The following is a 21,257-nucleotide window of genomic DNA, read 5'->3' as shown; positions in this document are numbered from 1 at the left end:
CCATTTTGATAATTTTAAGGCATTTCAGCTCGCGCAGCATTCAGGTCAGACTGGTTTCTGCAAGTATGTCGCGATCCAGTACATTTTTGCACATAACGCTAGCTGTGTGCGCCAACAAAAGGGTTTATTAGCTGAAATCTTTTGTTGGGGCTCTTTGAGTTTATAAGAGCTGAAGAGATGCTGTTGTTGAGTTGAATTTTTGTAGTTAAAGTGTTTAATTTTTTTTAGACTGTTGCTAGTATATAATGATGATGCAAAGCAAAACTTTAATTTTTAATTGATTTAATTATCATGCTTTCACTTGGACGCATAGAATTCTAAATGAAAGATATTTTCAGCGAAAACGTGTATAGACAGATTTCTGTTAAAAGAGAGTAATTTCGTAACAAATCAAGTACTATAATATGACCTAGTGAACCGTGTATGGACATTTCGCTGCTTCTTTAACTTTAGAACGTCTCGCCGATTATTTCTTATCTGAGAGACTAATGGAAATAGCCGAAATGTTACTATTGTCCGCAGAACAGAAATTCTTACTTTTCCGCCATTTGAACAATTTAATAAATCCTCAACAGCTGTATAAAGACCTCTCGCATGCTTCTTTTTAAAGAAGCAAACTTGTCTATATTTTGAATGGGAAATGGAGAACCTATCATATACATAAATGCATGTTTTTATGGAGCAGGTTCGATTTGAAAAGTTGCTGGAGTGAACAATTGAGATGCGTACAACCTCTTTTCATGTTATTTTTATTGCACATGCACAGAGTTTGAGTAGGAAAGTTAATTGCAGAAAATAATAAATGTAATTGTCATAAATACAGTCATTACTTTTAAAGTATACATATGGTACAAAAATAGCTGATAGATAGTTATATTATTTATAAAAATATCGAAATCTCGTGTAATAACTCAAGGTTAAGTTCTATAGAATTGGAAAAAGGTAAAACAAATGTTACCATTGCGGAATTGAAAATGTATTTTGTACATAAGGAGGCAGCATGCCTCAGTTTTCCCGACCTATACCAGCGGACACTGTCAGACCCTCTAACCATCCAATCATATGGGTCTCTGCGGCATTAAGGCGTGGGCTCACATTGGCCAGTCGGAAATGGCGAGATGTGCTGAAATGACCATTTATAGTACGATTTTCTACGTCGTCAAAATAACCAGAGTATTCTCGAGAGACACACCTATACTAGCGGAAAGCTGTCAGACCCACTTACCATACCACCGAATAGGGTTCTACGGAATTGAGGCTGTGGCTCACTTCCGCAAGTAAGATATGAGCTAAAATGGCCATTTATAGAAGATTTTCGGCTCAACGACGGTAAGATACTAGAGTATCCGACGGACACTATATACCAGTTGACATTCACGAAACTCATATTCTGAAATCTGTCAACGAATTTTTTTTACCATAAGTAGTCTTGATTTCGGTTATTCTGGTTTTGCGGAATAGCCAGAGACCGAGGCAATAACTAATTTGAAACTTCATTAATGAGTAAACCAATTACCTTTGACACGTGTTTAACTGTATTATTTCTGGCTAGCCGATTCAGTCGGAACCGGGTTATGGCAAGCCGGAGTACCTTAACATCTGCCATGGACAAGACAAAATGTTTTACGGCTGTTTCGGCTATCTGGTTAACTTCACGAAAATATGTAAAACTCTAGTAAACAGGTCAGTATTTTTTTAGCAAAAAAGAACATTTCAAAATCAAAAAGCTTGTTAAAAGGTAGATAAAACAAGTTTACAAGTTAAATTTTTCAACTATCAGAAAGAGCATCGAAACACGAGGCTATCTGATCATATATCTTATTGCCGAGTGTTTTGATGTTCTTTCTCTTTTGTATTATAGGCAAAATAAATACAAGTTCCCTGTTGTCATAATATGAAACTCCAGACAAAAGGAACCAATGTACGATCATCTGAGTATGATATTTCTATCGTTATCGTCACATTTAGTAAACTCCAGAAAAAAGAACCACTCAAAATGCATACTCAGGAGGGCACTCTAGTTTACGCACTGTGCATGTATATGTATACGATTTTACTCTTACACTTTCAACAGAAAGGTTCCTTAACTATGATAAATATGTTGATGTTTTTTTTCATATCAGGAGAGCATGTGGATATAGAGGATATAGGAGAGGATGTCGTTACGGCGGAAATTTGCATATGGAATCACACTGAAGAATGCATTAGCAATATCACTGTAGAAATGAGAACTTGTAACGGTCACTTACTATACAGATTTCAATGGAACTATGACCATGACTATGATCCTTACTCCAACATTTACTATAACTCTTTCGTTTGTTTTGGTATACTTTATTTTTTTTTTCTTTATAAAAATAATAAATTGTAAAACATGAGTTCTCACGATAAACTATATAATCATAATAACTGTTAGATATTTTATTATATTAAATGTAAAAAATATGTACATCTCAAACCTCCAATATAATCTATGTCAATAGACAAATCACGGAGGTCATGCGCAAGCTCGTTAGTGGATATACACTGAACAAAAGTTCTAACCGATCACCCTGAGTTTTCTCTTATATATGAAAAAGAATAATACCAATAGATCCGACTTTTATTTTATTTCGAGGAGAATGGACACATTGAGAATAATAAAATTATAACATTTTCTATCTAGATAATACTTGATCGATATTTTTAAAAAATATTCTTATGAACAGCCACTAACCTGTCTGATAGAGGCTCCAGCATTCAACATTCCAACTGCTACGACACGATCCTGCATCGACATTCGTGCCATATTTTATGGGTTTTTTTCACTTATAAAGTTTACAAGGATTGATGCAATGTAAAATTTAATGCTCACCACGCTCTGCACAAACATTTCGTGCCAAAATGTGTAAACCGCGCCCTGTCTCCCGCGTGAGTGCATGGAACCGTATTAAATTACTTTTCTTTCCACAAATCGGTAGAAAATGACACAAAAATCACATCTGCAAAATTCTATAAGGATCTATTGACCCGTTATAAAATAATTAAAATTTAAAAAGTGATCGGTTAGAACTTTTGTTAAGTGTAGTATAATTTTACGAAGGTTTACATTTTCTGCTGTCTTAATTTTCATTTATTATCTTGCAGAAAGAGTATATACGGATTGTAAGTATAAAGTAAAAATATAAAATAACATTTTCTAAAATAAAACGTTTTTTGAAATGGTTATATATTTCTTTAAACATTCATTATACTGTATATTATAGACATTTATAATACTGCACGTTTGTAACGTCTTTTTTTATTAGATAATCGTGACGTTAGATAATTTATATACACGGCTGCAGTCGATTTATGAATTTTTTTATTTTGATAAAGGAAATCTGCGGTATTAAACATTTGTTATTGAGATTCCTGCCAGCTTATAAGACCGTATATAAAAACAGTTATTTGCAATATAACCCTCGCATACCGACTCATATAGGTCTTTATATCCTCAGTAAATAACTTCACAGTGTAAATAGACCATACACTGTTATGTCATTTAAGCTTTGTTGAGAAAACGGATAAACCAATCAACACATAATATAAACATCAATACAGAACACTTTTGTTGAAAGTGCATAGTAAAGCCTGTTAACCTAAATATGTTATAAAGTGAAGTAGAAACTGTAAAAAACCCAAGTTGATAATATTGACCATAAAATATAAGATCGTTATAAAACCTAGATATGAATAACGATGAACAAACAACATCATTTTCAGCTTGCAAGTCATCAGAGTTTGTTTACTCTGCTGGAAATGTGACAGATAGGTTCCTAAACTTGACATATACTAGTATCCAGCTTGGATGGTTAGACGCTCATCAAAACGGGAAACAGTATGTGCTGCCTGCCTATGACGATGTTGATGACGTTTACGAAGGATGTGCAGGTAATCGCGAACATTATTTTCTGAAAGGTACACTTCTAAATTAGTCAAGTACTTACAGCACATATGATCCATGTTATTCGTACTTACGTGACAATTAAACAAAGTTAATAGATAGTCTAAAATGTTGATGTTAATAACAGTCTATATGTTAAGTTATCAGATGCTTTGAATTTAATGCTGATATTTTGTTATTGCTTTCATTATCCGGTCGCTGAGGGATGTCGAAAAGTTAATTTGATATTTTCAAGTATCATTTAACTGCGTGTAATTAAAAAATATATCAATGTCTCATTTATTTTCAGAGAGAATGTCTCTAGATATACCAGAGAATATTCCTGTCAAGTATGCACTTTGCTATGTATACAAATACTACAACTACGACTATGATTATTACGACAACTATATTGATGGGGAATATTATTATGACGAGTATTGTGATAGTTACGTTTATGCCAGAAAATGTGATGGGAAAATCCAGTTTGATGTAACATATTTTCGCCATTATAACCATTTGTGTTTCAGTAAGTAGATTCTATGCCTTCACGTCCGATAAAGTCAAGTTAAATATCATGAACAAGAAGCCGCTTTAGTGTTTAACCTTTCTAAGATTATTTTCGCAACGTGTTTTCCACTCTTGGCTTTATTAAAGAAAATACCGAAATGATGCCTTGCATACAAGGGATCGTTATCCTTGCTTTGTATTATAGTTTTGAGACTTTACTATTGCTTTGATAATGAAAACATGTCGGAGTTAAATCTTATACGAAAACATTCACAGTGCGTAAATTAGTTACCATAGATTAGTTAACGATTTAAAAGACATATTCAGATGATCGTACATTTTTCTTGGGTTTAATTTTGTGCAGCACGGAACGTGTTTTTATTTTTGCCTATGATACAAAACAGAAAGAACATCAATACAAACGTCAATCAGATTTATACTCCCGGGCTACACCTCCTCGTACATATCAGATAGCCTCGTGTTTCGATGCTCTTTCTATTATCATTCACTGACGAAGAACATCAAATAAAATCAATACAACAATAAAATCAAGATTAAAACCTTAATTACATAATAATAATAATAATAATAATAATAATAATAATAATAATAATAATAATAATAGTAGTAGTAGTAGTAGTAATGACAATAATTATGACAATAATAAAATACATATTTTGTCAGTTCATTACAACAATGTGAAGGTAATACCAGAAATAAAACATAAAGAAGACAGAGTCAGTGATGATAGAATTATATATAGACCATACATTCAGTTCAGATGTTCATTTGAGATGACTGACAATACAGAATACAAAGTGACATGGTAACAATCATTTTTATATTTGATTGAAAAAAATGATTGCAAATGGCAAAATGGGTTTAACGAAACAGTGGAACAATTCGTTGATTGTGAAGAAAAAATTTAGTGTTGAAAATATACGATGTTTTGTTTAAAAATGATAAACATGTTTTCTTAATTGTGTAAATGATCACAATACTATGTATATGAAAAGATTCAAATTCTTTATTTCTCTCAGTGCATCATACATTGTCCTATATACATCTCTTTCAAAAAGGTATATCAATGGAACACTATGGAGTGAGACAGGATTTTCATCTAATCCGGATGACCTTGTATTAAGCGGAGATTCTTTAAATCAATTACGACGCGGATATGAGGTAGATAAAATTAGGGGCTAATTATTTTTCTGTCTATAAATCTGCCATAAATAATCAATATACATATTTGATAATATGTTCCTTAAAGATCGTAAATACGATAAATGGGTCGCTTAACTGTTGTCTAGATGTCCACACTTTAAAAAACATCCCATGCTTAATGTTAGGTTGTGATACTGTGCTCCCGGTTATGTTGATTAAAAACAACAACAATATATATAACTTTTATCTTAAATATTTTAAACAAGATGAATACATTGAATCATTATAATTGCTACAAGAAGCAGAGCACCATACTGTAGAACAACTTTGTAACAGCAGTGAAATTTCTTTCTAGAGTAGCAATTCAATATAACTTTTACTTCTCTTCAACAACACCGGTCAAAAACAACCAAATTGTTTTTCACCCAAAGGGTGTTGCTTTTTAGAAGTTGTACTGTATTTTGAAGACTTGAGAGTTCACAAATAGTTGTTGCGTTCATTTCATTTCCTAAAAGAACTAACTCAACTATTAACGATATTGGGTACTTATTTTATAAATGTCTTTGAATAAGAGAATTAAACATTTCGTTTTAGTTGAAATGCGGTGTCATTGCAGATGGGACAATAGATGAAAAATTGAGCAATACCTTTTTCGCAGGTTGGAAGGTAATATATCAACTTTATAATTTGTATAAACATTAAATGAAAAATTTGTTTACAACTTTTAAAAGTTATGATTTAGGTATGTATTCCCTTCCGGGCATACTTAATTACGTATGCTGTGAATGTGATATGAATGGTTTACAAGACATATTAATTTCTTGATACACATACATGGCAAGAGTAATAAAATTGGTAATAGAAAGATTATCGAAACACGACGCTAAAAGATTTGAATGGGGGAGCGTAACCCAGACTGCCGATTGTTTTGATGTTGTTTTTGGTCTCTCTTTTGTATCAAATCAATTTCCCTATCGTGACAATATCAAACCCAGAAAAAATGAACGAATAAAAGAACATAGGAACAAGATTATTATCCCTGTCCTTGTTATCATAATAAGAAAATCCAAATCAACGAGCATGCTCTGTATTTATCCCCGACTTACACCTGCATTCCAGTAAACGCGCTGTGCATTTATGGTTATACGATTTAACTCGGACACATTTTCAATATAAAGGTCTCTAAACTATGATAAAATAATATCATCTTATGTGATCGGTACAGATTTCAGACACATCCAGAGGACTTCCAAAGAATGGTTATATAATTATTGAAGTTGAACAGACAGTACCTTTAGGTTGTACGTATACCAATACTGGAGAGGGATTTTGTGAGGAAACTCTTTCACTTTTAGATATTAACCGTGAAACTGATGCATGCAAGGCTGGAATACACGTGATGAACGATGATAATAATAAAACATCTTTCCATACAATAAAGGTTCGTAACAATAACATTACACATAACTTCTTGACGGTAGGTGCACAAAATTCTTTGCAGGTTATAAATGAATTATTAACTTCTTGATTTTTACGATTTGTCGATCATCGTGTTAAAGTAAATCTTTTTTAATGATGACTTATATGATATTTATTTCTTTTGCAAAATTTTATTGTCAGCTGCCTCGCCAATGAATAAGAAAATATATGATGATGTCATGATAATGGTTTAAATGTAAAGGCCCTGTCACAATAGACTGCTCTTTCACTGCGTTTGCATGTGGGTGTTAATTTTAATAACGCGCTGCGAGATCGCAAGAAAAATGTGATATTTTTTATGACTTCACGGCGTTTTAACGGCGGTCATGGCGATGTTACAGAGCTTCTACGGCGTTTCAATTGGCGATTCTTTCCATTCGGATTGCACTTCTACTGTGTTCTTTGCTCTTCCACTGCGCTTTTACGGCACCCTTTCGGCACTCAAACTGCGCTGAAATCGTAGCTCCTTCAAAGCGCCGTGCGCACACAGTATTAGTGCGGTAGAGACGCCGCACAATCTTCGTACAAGCGCCGTGGATAACCACCGCGTTCATTCGGCATTCCTTTTGCGCTTTCACGGCGCTCATATGCGTTGTAGGAGATGCTACAGAGTTATTAATGTGTCATAACTGCGATCCCACTGCGCTTTTATCAGAACGTCGAGTGACAGCGTTTGTTTTGAGCATGCTCAAAATGCGCGCCGTTGGTCGGAGTTCTCTGCGAATCCACTACGATGCTGAGGCGATGCTGTGTCGATGCTGTGGCGATGTTTGCGATCTTTCTGCGCTCATCTCAGCATTCTGAATTGTCTTTTGACGCCGTGAGAACGCCGTTCTAGTGTCACAGGGGTTTAAACCACAATAAAGAGTATGTGTTATACCCATTATATTATAGCGAGGGAAATACTGATATGTGAACACTATACAATATTTTGAACTTATTCCATGTAGACTTTAGAAAAAAAACTACTTTTACAAAGTTCAAGCAGTTTACGAATTTTCAAGTTTTTCCGCTATGATCATTTTACACTCATGTTGAAGTCCAATTATTAAGTTTAGATGACTAATTCATTGGTTATATAGAAAGAAACCATAATATATCATAAACTTTTCAATGTGGAAATTTAATCAATAATAATAACAGACTACAAAAGTGGTCCTTATCAAACTTTGATGAGTAGTATGTTTTACTTTTCTGTATTGAACATGAGTCTTTTTCTACATTATTTAGAGTTTGATGGTAGGTGATGTTTGGAACTCCAGCATCAAGTATAGATTTAGATTAACTACAATAGATCATGACTACGATGACAAACTGAACTTTAACATGGAGCTGCTTATAACAAAGTCTGAACTGACAGAAGTAGTAAATACTGAGGTAACATAATTTTGTCGAGCTTTATATGAGGGTGCTTCATACAAAACTGATAGTTGTAATATTAAATTGGCGAGCTATACATGTAGGTGCTTTAAACAAAAGCAATATAATTTGTTATTATTGAGGTAAGATAAAATTTTTGGCGTATAAATAGAGGTGTTTGTAAGAGTTGGTAAATAAAGAGGTAAACTATAATTGAATTGTTCATACATCGAGTTGCTTGTTACAAAGTATGTATTGACATAATTGGAAGAAACCAAGGTAATATAAAATTGTTGACTTATACATGGAGGTGTTTGTAACAAAGTTTTCAATGACGTTTTTTTTTATCGGCAAATGATTGATAATTTTAGAGAACTAGGTGTAAAGCAGTATGATTAACAAATATTCGTGTTTGACATTTGGGTAACTCAGCTATTAAATCAAAATAAAACTAATTACTTTCATGAAATTTTAAAATTACAATCATCCATATCAATATTTTATGTTATAAATCAATAGTATTTTATATATTGTATATCTTTATATATTTTAGCGCATTGGAACTGTTGCGGTAAGAATAAAATCAATTCAATTTAAAGATCGTATTATTTTAATGTCGAAATACTTTGAAATTAGTTATTACGTTTTAACTTTTTATAATGTTACATTTTTTTTATGAAGTACACACTTTCGTGCTTCTATATAGATACCAATGCATGGAAAATAGTCGGGATGTATGTCTTTGGTGGTTTTTGTTTAATTGTTTTTGCTGTTTTTGTAAGAATGTAATGTTATTTTTTTCTTATAAAACCGTAAACATCTATCTTTCCTCGAAGTTTAGATAAACAATATTCTGATTTAATATAAAGGTTGAGGTGACACACTCGGCATTGCATAGATACAAACGCTGCTACTCGCATGCTGATCCCCACGTGCGAACCGCGGACGGAAGGTTAGTGTAGATAATTAATAATAAGAAGAGATAAGGTAACAGGGATGCGTTTCCTAGAATGTTCTGAGTCTGAAATCAGTCATAAGACCAAAACTGAGACAATTTTACGTTTCAAAGAAAATGTCCTAACTTATGACTCCTATCTCATGAGTGTTTTAATTTCACATTGTAAATAAAATGATCTGTCAATGTGTTTCTTAACTTTGCTCAAGAATATGAATTTATAATAACCTACAGTAAGTATTTAAGCGAAGATAAAAGTTTTATTGCAGCGGTCTAAAGTTGGTCCTAAACTTGGTTTTATATCCTAAGACTAAGGATGTATTTAAGACTTTCTACGAAACTAGCCCTGGTATTTAAAAAGTCGTAACATGTTTCCCCGTGAATACAATCAGAGATCGTATATTTCCCATCCATGGAGATATTCAACACGAAATTATTATTATGTCTGTGGTACTTTTAGTTATTTCTATTTGGCTTTTTAGCCAGTTGGATGCTTCCAGTAATTCTTATTTGAATAGTGTTTAATCACCTATAGGATGTTTTGTCTGCTTTATAAATTTGTATTTTGACGTCTTGTCTGTGATATCATGCTTCATAACATTTGGTCACCCTCTCAAAATTCCAATTTATTTAGTTCCGCCCATTGTTTTCTCGTATTCATTTAATTGCGAATAACACGCCGCCCTTCATGGAATGTCACTTACATGTCACATTGAAGGTTCCATGATAGCCACCGCATTAACGCATCAGAGGATATTTCCAAAATCAACATTTTACCATTTCATGTTAAATGCTGAATTCTGCTCAAGCAGCCGATGCTGATTTATTTTTAAATGAAATGATTTTTTTTGTATGAAAGCACAAGCAACGTACTAGTTCTTAAACATGTACAGAATATACAGACAGGGATTTTATAACTTATATTTCATAACTGTTTTAAATGCTTGATATAATTTGCATATACCTAAAAATAAACACTAGACTTAGGTTGTACTTTGTATGTTTGTATAGGTATTTCGGGCAACAATTGGTCGGTGATCACATGTTTTATAGAAACAAAGAATATCAGACAGAGGTAGGTTTTTGATTGATATTTTTGAGGTATAATCTCAAATCTATAAGTATTATATATTTATATAACGACACTTTTCATTTGACAAAAGTTATGTTAATATTATCAATGTATATATGATGCATATGTTTATTATAGCAAGGGGTGTAATTAAGCTTAATCCTTATTATCAATTTGAAAATGAAGGACAGGAATATCTTTAAATGTTTTAATTATCTTATACAGCAGAACGACCGGTTATCATTAAGTACACCAAAAATGTGGTTTTCCATACAACGTGTTATTTTCAGCAACAAACACTCTATACTTATAACTTATAATTTGATAGATAAATCTTATTAACATTAAAGGTTCATGAGTATGCCAGATACTGTAATAATAATGGCGGAGCAGTGTGTGCTTGTGGTGTAGCCATCAGGTCAGGAGCCGATGTGTTTGTAATTAACAGATGTGGCAACTACACGATATTAGACTTCTTACAATGTAATGATGGAGGAATCATTGATGTTCAGCGAATTCATGATTATCGTTACAAGGTTTTGGTTTCTTTTTGTCATGTGCTGCTGAAACATTCAGGAACTTTGAATATTTTTAAGGGGGTCATTAAATTGGGGAATTCAAGGGAATAATTGTATATAATTGCACCTTCAAAAAAGGGAGCACACCTCTGTTGTCGAGACAAAAGTACTTTTATTTGATGGTGCTAAATAAAGGTCATAATTTAAATATATATGTCTGTAATGAGCCTTATCTGTTGGTCTTTACGGCAATAATAAGCATGTATATGATATTTGATAATCAAATATGCAAATGGTTGCTCCCAAATATAGGTACACCTGATCTGTACTTGATTCGACTTGTAAACTGTCGTATTCACAGCAAGTCAAAACCTTAAGGGGCTTGTAATTTCCATCTTGCGTGTACTATTTCTAAATTTGCAATGATGCTGTATATAATATGTCCCCTATTGTCTCGGAGAATATTGATCAACCGTATGCAATTAAGTTTCATGTATGTTTTATAACATGCATTATTTGTTTATGCCTAAATGTGTCTGTAATTAGGATTTAGTTCTTGTAAGAATATTGTTTTCTTTTGCATATTTTTTAAATTTTTATGAGTTTCATATTTGAAAATAATTGAAATGCAATTGAGTGTGACTTACGTTTGTTTTCATGATGTCACTGATTTATGTTTTATTTTTTTGCAATTGAGATTTAGTATAGTCTGATTTTATTGACCTGGCAGTTATTAATACATTGTAGCACTCATTTAAATATTCGATCCCTCTCCGGTTCTGTCCGTGTAGTTTAAGGGGGCAGGGGACATATTCGAATTATGTCAAATTATGTATCACATAGACATGGTGTTTTGAAGGTACTGAAAACTTGATATTTCTCTGTCATTGTTATTCTTTCTTGTTTGTGTGTAGGAAATTAGCAGTATTTTTGAGGTTTTATCCGGAACTGAACATTTTGGTAGCTTTCCATGTATTCGTAACCCTCCGAATGAAGGTGGAAATTTTAAAAATTAAGCATTGACAATTGGCACCAAAGAAGTGAGAAACTTCGGATAACTTTTGTGAAAAATCTAAACGTATAACTGACAGTTCATTTGACATTTATAAGATTGCCATTGATTGCACTGTGTGTAAGTGATATTTTTAAAGGAATCGGGTGAATTCTGGAGTATCCTCACCTTCATGAAGATGGTCCATATTGGTATATTTCAGCTGTGATTTTTGTTAGGTGGGAGTAAATATAAATTGCTTTCAGTCATTATTTTAGGATAATAGTATACAACTATTGTTTTCTTCAATGTATATCATATCCTTGAATAATGCTGTGCAACTCTTTTTCTGTCTGTGTAATAGATTTTGTAATATATGGAATTGTGTGACTGGCAACACTGAACTACAAAATTGCTAAATTTATGTTCCCTGTCCCTTTACAAGAAATATTATGGAGTATATGTAACTAATGTTACATCACAGCTTACTGCGTACATCTCACGGAACGTGCTGAAAAATCTAGTGAAGATTAATATATTGTTATAATCAGTATGCAATTGGCAGGTTAATGAAATCAGTTTTGTGATGTAAATAAGTTCCTTGTATGTTTGGTAGGTAATAACACCAATAGGAACTGTGATAATTGTAAACCTTCACTCCTGGGGGCGGACGATGGATATTGATATTTACTTATCTGCCAAAGATTTCCACAACATTGACGGACTTTGTGGATATTTTGATGGAGATAGAAATAATGACTTTAGGCACAGAGATGGCTCCCAATCATCCCCATCCAATGACTATTATGGTTATACTGACTTTATAAAAAGTTGGAGGTAAACTGTAATAATTAAGTTCCTATTTGTTATTGTTTAAAACTTGTCTCAATTAAATTTTTCCCAAGTGTTAAATAAGTGAAAGCACAAAATGTTTTGACAAGTTTATTCTTCATCGAAAGATGTGATGTTCTGAATATTTTTGCTTCATTTTTTCTACATACCTGTATATATCTATTTTACATTGATTTATATATCTATTTCACAATAAATTATATTTCTATTTTAATTTATATATCTATTCTACATGAATGTATATACCTATTCTACCTATTATACATTAGTTTATATATTTATCCTACATTTATTTATATATCTATTCTACATTGATTTATATTAGAAATATTAGTGTGTCTGAAGTATCACTTTATAAAAATAGATTACTAGATGAGGAAAACTTCTTACATAATGAAAGCCGAGTCTTAGAGAAATGGAATGTTAACAATGGAGCATCCATGGATGAAGCTTGTTCGAACGGTAACTCGATATCTAAGAATAAATGTCAGTTTGGCGGAGAGAAGAGAAAACGGCGAGATGTCGTCACAAGAATTGGAAAAGAAATAAAGTCAAGTAACATGAGAGATAAGGTTAGTTGCCTAAGCAACATATTAATGTAACTCAATGCACAAATTGTAAGTTCATATGATTACAATGGTTACAAAATACATTGATGCATAATAAGATAATTAGTAAATAACTGTTGATGTGTTATCTATTCATGCTACGTATATGTTTAGATATTTAGGCTCGCTTTGCAGTTTGATTGTTTTCATCTATTCACTTCCGTTGAATAATTGATAAATACGCATTAATTGAGATTAACTTATATTTTACAGATCATTAGAAAAACATTTTTAATACCTTCACAGAGTTATTGAACAATGAAATTAAACGAAAATCTTTATCACCAAGCCACAACAGTTTTCAAATGGAAACAAAAACTCCTTTACAATGATGTATTAAGTAAAAATGGAAATCTAATACCAATTTCCCAATTTTATCCAATAGAGAAGTACTGGAGGGGACATTTCAGACGATAAAGCTCGTGAAAAATGTAACAACTCTATAACTGGAGCCCCATCCGTCAAAGAATTCTCGGACCAGCTTGGAGATGAAGACACAAACATTGTATTTGACCAATGCGTGTATGACATTATTGTAAGTTTACTCTTATTTAATAAAGTTTGATTTATATTATAGCAACATTAGAAGTTTATGTAACATTGTTTTACAGTACCATTAGTTCCATGTGTCATGCCTGATACCTCGGGGCAACAGATTTCAGCTGTTCAATAAAATAGTTGTAAATAAGGTCTTATTATTTATAGAAGGCATTAGGTAATGCATTTGTGATATAGTTTGGGCATCACTATATACCGATGTTCTACATAACTTAATTGGTTATTTAACATTATAGCATGGTAACAGTACAGTATGGGCGTCAGCACATGTCGATGCTCTCAATAGTATAGCATCAACAGTGATCAGTCTGAGTCCTGATTTTGCTGCCAACAATTCTGAAACAGTAAAAGCATTCCTGTCACAGACATGTACAAATAACTGTAGTGGACATGGAGTATGCTCCGATTCAGGTCAATGTTTGTTTGTTTTTGTTGTTGTTGTTGTTTTTAATTCTTTAATCTTGATTCGAATTGATAAACATTAATTTGTTACAGGGTATGGATTAAAATGATAGTAAGTGTTATTACTTTGTGTTCGATAATCTATCAATTGACTTGTTGGTGTAAGGTAACAATGCAAAAATATCACAAGTCACTCAGCGTAATCGTGCAGTATTATAACAGTGCTTATAAGCAATCCTAGAACTGATATAACATCAGAGGCGGAGGGTGTTATTTCAGTTCAAGGATTGCTTATATGCACTATGACCCTGACAGACATGTTTTTATATCATAATACCGGACCATCATAATAATACTTCATGTATCCATTTAATATACAGTCTACTGTGATGTCACATTGTGTTATTTCTATATGAATTGCAATATTTTCTTGGGGCGAGTAATCTACTATAATAGACTTAAGGAAACGTAATGTTCTCTCCGGAATAATAAGCGATAACATGTCTGCCAGAGTGTTATATCAGTTCTCGGGTTGTTATTATGCACTATTACTCTGAGAGACATGTGTTAATTTTATAATGTGTTTTTATTTCATAATAACATGTATAAGATTTCAAGATTAATCAATTAAACTTAATTACAAATGAAAATAATAAATTTTCGTACTAATACAGGATTGTGCAGTTGTGAAGATGTTTTCCGTGGACCTGACTGTAGTATAGATTTGAGAATTCCACCAATTATCTATGACATAAATGACGGTGGTTTATGTGATACAGCTGATGGGAATGAATGTGATTGTTTTGTTATACGAACTGATAACATATTTGATGGCTTCAAATACGAAATAACAACTTTTGAGGTACATGTATTTTACTTGTGTTACTTGTTATGTAAAACATGTTTAGATTTTTTAGTCAATTTGTCTTGGCAATACAATAAATTAAAAACGTCCCTTGATAATAGGCCTGCAGATATGTTTTCACATAATGGTGCCTCTTTTGCGACTTCGTAACATTTGGTATTTTTAGACCATATATTTTGACGTGGCGTCTTTTGCGTTATACAAACATATTGTAAATGAGTGCTAAATTTTATTGTTTTACTATAGGCGTGTTAATGAAAAATTAGTCCTTTTCACTTTAAACGGTCTTTATTTTGGGCATTTGATAAATAGAATATTATATTCTGAAAGTTTCATATTTGAATTTGTTGAACGATATCGCATAATATAATTTTATTCAACTCTTTAAATAAATTCAGCATTGAATTTACACTCATAAACTTTCTTCTATTTACGACAAACATGCTTTTGATTGATCATTTTTATGATAATTTATTTGCAAACGTCACAATTTTCACTTTTTGTTCTTTGTTTTTGTTTGTTCCTTTCTTTGTTTTGTTTAATGTACAAATCTGTGAGGCTTTTTTGTATTTAAGATGTTGTTCGATGGCACAAAAACACAGGTAGGTAAGTCTACTAATGTTGGCAAATATGAAGATATATTTACCGGGGAGTGCTGCGTACCTCACCAGCGTTCCAAACGTTCAACGGAGGATTCCCAACCTTCTGTACTTGTGTTTGACTTTGTTATAAGTAACGACGGAGAGAACTTCGGACAAAGCAAGTCCGTATATGTTTATGATTCCACGTGTTTGAATTACGTCATCACCGATGATGGGGAGATCGTAGTCATTAATCTTGAGGTAGGATTCAAAAAAGAAGATAATTTTAGTCACACTGGTTATAAATAAAAGCAAGATATGTGTTGCATTGAAAATTTGAAATTTACAGTTAAACTATTCTTACGGACATTTAAACATCATGAATTTTCGAATTTTCCTTCCTGAATTCACAATGCAAACTTGGCGAATTCACTGTTTCAACATACGGAATTCGCAAATTCATGATTTCAACTTCATAAATTCACAATTTCAACTTCATGAAGTAATGTTTTGAAACTTTTGAACTTCACTATTTCAACTGCGCGAATTCACGATTTCAACTTTATGAATTCACATTTTAATTTCACGATTTCAACTTTACAAATTCACAATAATTCGAAATCGCCTTATTCCGCTTAAGTCGAAGAATTGACTAATTGTCAAATATAAAATGTATATGGGAAAGGAATGTCAAGTATAACGTCAAAGAGTCAGATCACGAAAATCAGTTTCCTATCAATGTAGTTTATCAAAGATATATTCATCGATTTCCCTTTCTATAAATATTTAAACACACGTAAATTATATTTTTTTCTTATATGTTGTTCATCCATGTAGGAAAATTTCTGTTACATCGGTGGATCTTGTATTACGGGAGATAGCACCCTACAAACTTCATCGGACTGCTTTGTGTGCGACTCCCAGACAAACCCATACAGCTGGACTAAAGGTGTGATGTGTTTTAATTTACAATTTACTGGAAATTTGACAGTGAAATATCCAGTTTTATTTTACATTTGACATTTAAGTTACGGACTGTGGTGAATGTTGCTCGCTTAATTCGAATCATTGGAATAAAGTTTTTTGTTGCTTTAAAGCAGCATGCCTCCAGATGAGCGAAACTATTTCAATAAATCAAACTTGTGAAAAATGTACTAAGATTTTAGGCAAAGTAGAAAGACTTCAAGATTCAAGTAATAATTTACATGGCTGTTATGAGTGATTAATAGTTAATTTTTCATTATGTGTAACTATATAACTAACGCAGTAAGGGTGTTTTGGGGCATATTTTGACCTTCTTTTGTAATAAACGTGGTTTGTATGTTTAAAATGATTCCTTTTGGTTAATATACAATAATATATACATTTAATTTAATTTTCAAATTTTAATGAAATTAAGCATTAATCAGGAGCGTGTTGCTTTAACTAATAGTCTTTTTAAAAAAATATGACAAGTTTCTACCTGCGGTTTTTCTGTTGGTTTCCTTTTAATTCTATATTATTAAAAAAAAATTATTTTATTTAATGGGATTTTTTTAATAAAAGTTTTAACAAATTTTAGTTTCCTGTAATGATGACGACATCGGTTTATCGTCTGCTGCACTTATCGGCATCATAGTTGGTTCAGTCTTGGTTGGTATCATAGCAACCGTTGCCGTGGTTTACGTACGATGTTACAAAGTTACGAAGAATCGACGGTAAGTATAAATTTGTATTTTTTTTTAAATATACTGTAGATAGGAATTGATTTTATTTTTCTCACATGGACAGACTCAATAAATGTTACAAAGACGTATGTCGTGCTGCTGAATGTTGTGTTAAAGGTCTAGCCAGCTACACATACCAGCTCGACACTAACAAAAGGAGACAAAAACGTATGTCAATCTGAATGTTGTGCTAAAGGTCGAGCCAGCTTCACATACTAGCACGACACTAACAAAGAAGACAAAAACGTATGTGAGTATGGATGTTGTGCTAAAGGTCGAGCCAGCTTCACATATCAGCTCGACACTAACAAAAGAAGACAAAAACGTATGTCAGTATGGATGTTGTGCTAAAGGTCGAGCCAGCTTCACATACAAACTCGACACTTACAAGAGGTGACAAAAACGTATGTCAGTATGGATGTTGTGCTAAAGGTCGAGCCAGCTTCACATATCAGCTCGATACTAACAAAAGAAGACAAAAACGTATGTCAGTATGGATGTTGTGCTAAAGGTCGAGCCAGCTTCACATACAAACTCGACACTTACAAGAGGAGACAAAAACGTATGTCAGTATGGATGTTGTGCTAAAGGTCGAGCCAGCTTCACATACAAGCTCGACACTTACAAGAGGAGACAAAAACGTATGTCAGTATGGATGTTGTGCTAAAGGTCGAGCAAGCTTCATATACAAGCTCGACACTAACAAGAGGAGACAAAAACGTAAACTATGTCAGTATGGATGTTGTGCTAAAGGTCGAGCAAGCTTCATATACAAGCTCGACACTAACAAAAGAAGACATAAACGCATGTCAGTATGGATGTTGTCCTGAATATCGAGCCAACTGCACATCCCAACTCAACATCAAAAATCGTTACATCTTCACATTCAACCTCAACAGTGATAAATCTAATGTAGGGCTGAATGTTGTGCCAGCTTTCCCATTCCAGCTCAACAGTGACAAACGGTCTCTGTGCTTACTTCATAGACTTATTAAACCGAGGGAATCGATTTTCAGAAGAAAAAATTGTTTTCTTTATTTCGTACATACGAGTATATTTAATATAAAATGTATTGTTTTATTTACCGGAATATGGCTTTTCTAGGTATTTTATTTATGGAATTTTTATTCTTAAAGTATCTATTTTAAGACTAAGAAAATATGTGTTATAAGTTTTGTTGTCCGTCTCATTTATTCATCCGGCTTTTATTAGTTCTGTTCGTTTTTATCACTACTCAGTACTAAATGTTCAAGCAAAATAAAAGTTCATAATGTGAAAGAATAAGAGCCGCTTTCTGTGCTTTATTTACCAACAAAAGATATAAATCAATTATTTAAAATGGGTATGATCGTTTTAATTTACATATATCTTGTTTATATTTGGAAACAGGACTGTGGGTGATATGAATTCAAGTCAGACGTACTTATCAGCGGGCCCGGCACGAGAAACATGGGGTGACAAACATTAAAATATGAAAGAAAATGTTGCTGGATATGTCGTACAACGTTAGTGAATGGAAATTAAAATGCTGCTCTTTCTTAATTTTTCGATGCGTGTGTGATAACTGTATACAGACACTAATTTTAACTTAAACGTATTGTATTATGAACATTTTCACTATTCAGATTTGTAATATATTTGATCACAGAGATTTTTAAAGTAATTGTGATGAATGATGCATGTTGGTGTTGTTGTTTGTTGTTGTTGTTGTTGTTTTGGTATTGTTTGTTGTTGTTTTTTTTCAATAATAATATATTTTTTTTTGGAAAATTGAAAATTTCATTTGTTGAAAATTCTCGTATATATTGTATTATATAAAGTACTCAAATCACTGTCTACAGGCGTGGACTCAGGGTGAGGGTGCGGATTCAGGCTGGGTGTGCTGATTCAGGGTGGGTGCATATATAGAGGGCGCCCTTAGTAAACCCTCAATAACGTAGCTGTTGTTTAAATAATTCCCATGTTTCATGTTTATTATAAAAAATCTTTAAGTGCATGGTGCAACAAAAACGACCCTGAAATGCATCACTTACTCTCCCGTTCCTACCCGCCTCTCCGAGCTTTTCTGCTCGTGCCGTTCTGATTTCGTTCTGATTCTGCCCTCGAACAAACCAAAGCAATTGACAACCTGTCAAAATACTTGTATGGTGCTGTCCATGAAAGGTTTAGTATTTTATACAGTGGAGGGGAGATCATCAGTAAAGCAAGGTGCATATTACATGCAACAGTTATTTCATCTAACAGGCACAGAACGCCAAACTGCTTTTTTTAAGTTTGGTTGAGTACAGCTAGCATTACGTTGAGCCGAATGTGCACATGGTCCAGTTTTCATTTTGTTGAGTTAAGTTTGGCCTAGGCTCAGTCAAATTAACATTGTATTTGGTCGAATTGGCATTAAACCGAGTTGACGTTACGTAAATTAAGTCAAGTTGACAGTTTGGTGAGTAAACGTATCATAAGTTGAAGTCAAAAATTACAAAAGGTTGAGTCTCGTTGATATTAAGTCTGCTTGACATTACGTTGAGCCAATTACATATTATGTTCGGTCAAACTAGCATTAATTTTTAGCCAATATCACACTGGGCTTCCATTAGTGGGTGTTCGGGAATCATTTACTCCTGACTTGTGCTTGTGACTTCCAAAATATAATGATTTTCCTACTTTACCTATATAATCTGACTTCCAATGTCAGACATTTTCAGTCTCTGGCTTCCAAATTTTGAAACTTAATGGAAGCCGTGATCACATAATGTTGGGTTAAGAATGCATTTTGTTATATATATTGCCTTGAGTCAGTTTGACATACGGGTCAAACTATCATAATGTTCAGTCAGTGGTACATCATGTTGGGTCAAAAATATGTTTAAACATTTTGATATTGCATTGAGTTAACTAGGCATTATATTTGGTTGAACTGGCATCATATTAAAAACTTAAACAAAAATATGTATACTGTACATGTCGTAAATATACAAAATAGCAGTATTTATTTTTAATTATGATTGATGAAGACTTTAAAGATGTTGGAATATGCATTATAGTTATTGGAATAATAATGCTCTTCTGACTGGATTGATTTTTGCATCCTTGCTATATGTATCTTTACAGTGGATAAATGTCTTATTGAATTCTTAACCATATTAATTAATGGATAAAATTAATGTCTTACACTTCTTACCATAACGGATAAATGTCTGATAGATTTAGTTAACCATGTAGTGGATGAATATCTTATAGAATTCTTAACGGTATTAATGGATAAATGTCTTACACTTCTTAACCATAACGGATAAATGTCTGACAGATTTAGTTAATCATGTATTGGATGAATATCTTATAGAATTCTTAACCATAATGAATAAATGTCTAATAGACTTAATTGGATAAATGTTTTATAGACTTCATAACCATAGCGGACAAATGTCTTATAGACTTCTTGGCCATATTGGATAAATGTCTTATAAGCCTATCAACCATGGTGGATAAACGTTGAGAAATGAATGGCTGAACACTATTTTTTAAATGAACAATTATTTTTTTAACATTTTGTCCGACTATAAAATTTGTTTATTTTCCAACGGTTTAATCTTTGTGTAGCAATGTTACTCATTCACAATGAAAAGCCAAGTATAAGATATATTTAAGTTTGTGATTGTGCATAACACTTTCATTTAAATGCGAGGAAAACTTCAAGAGAATAAATCATGAGATAAAAAAAACCTTTCAAAACACA

At 32.7% G+C, this 21,257-nt stretch overlaps 2 protein-coding genes and 1 long non-coding RNA gene across 3 annotated transcripts in view; all 3 read left to right on the top strand.

Moving 5' to 3' along the window:
• LOC132735614 (uncharacterized) overlaps positions 1–4,350 on the top strand; it is a 40,038-nt gene extending 35,688 nt beyond the window's left edge. Inside the window, exon 6 of the mRNA XM_060722592.1 lies at positions 4,215–4,350. The gene's annotated coding sequence lies outside the window, so the exon portion shown is untranslated. The remainder of the gene's footprint in view (positions 1–4,214) is intronic.
• LOC132735622 (von Willebrand factor D and EGF domain-containing protein-like) overlaps positions 1–19,202 on the top strand; it is a 106,275-nt gene extending 87,073 nt beyond the window's left edge. Inside the window, exons 16-22 of the mRNA XM_060722598.1 lie at positions 13,798–13,947; positions 14,207–14,381; positions 15,047–15,234; positions 15,813–16,079; positions 16,656–16,767; positions 17,380–17,515; positions 18,914–19,202. Of these exons, the coding sequence (XP_060578581.1) occupies positions 13,798–13,947; positions 14,207–14,381; positions 15,047–15,234; positions 15,813–16,079; positions 16,656–16,767; positions 17,380–17,515; positions 18,914–18,992 (1,107 nt within the window). The 3' untranslated portion in view covers positions 18,993–19,202. The remainder of the gene's footprint in view (positions 1–13,797; positions 13,948–14,206; positions 14,382–15,046; positions 15,235–15,812; positions 16,080–16,655; positions 16,768–17,379; positions 17,516–18,913) is intronic.
• Positions 5,105–6,244, top strand: LOC132735618 (uncharacterized). The gene is made up of 3 exons (XR_009626478.1): positions 5,105–5,240; positions 5,494–5,596; positions 6,173–6,244. It is a non-coding gene; the product is annotated as an uncharacterized LOC132735618 (long non-coding RNA).
• Positions 19,203–21,257: the final 2,055 nt, after the last annotated feature.

The sequence above is a fragment of the Ruditapes philippinarum genome, unplaced genomic scaffold (assembly GCF_026571515.1).
Source record: "Ruditapes philippinarum isolate M1 unplaced genomic scaffold, ASM2657151v2 ctg464_1_1_1_1, whole genome shotgun sequence".
Lineage (NCBI taxonomy): Eukaryota > Metazoa > Mollusca > Bivalvia > Venerida > Veneridae > Ruditapes > Ruditapes philippinarum.
The sequence above is the reverse complement of the archived record's forward strand: the minus strand, read 5'-3'. Positions and strand labels throughout refer to the sequence as shown.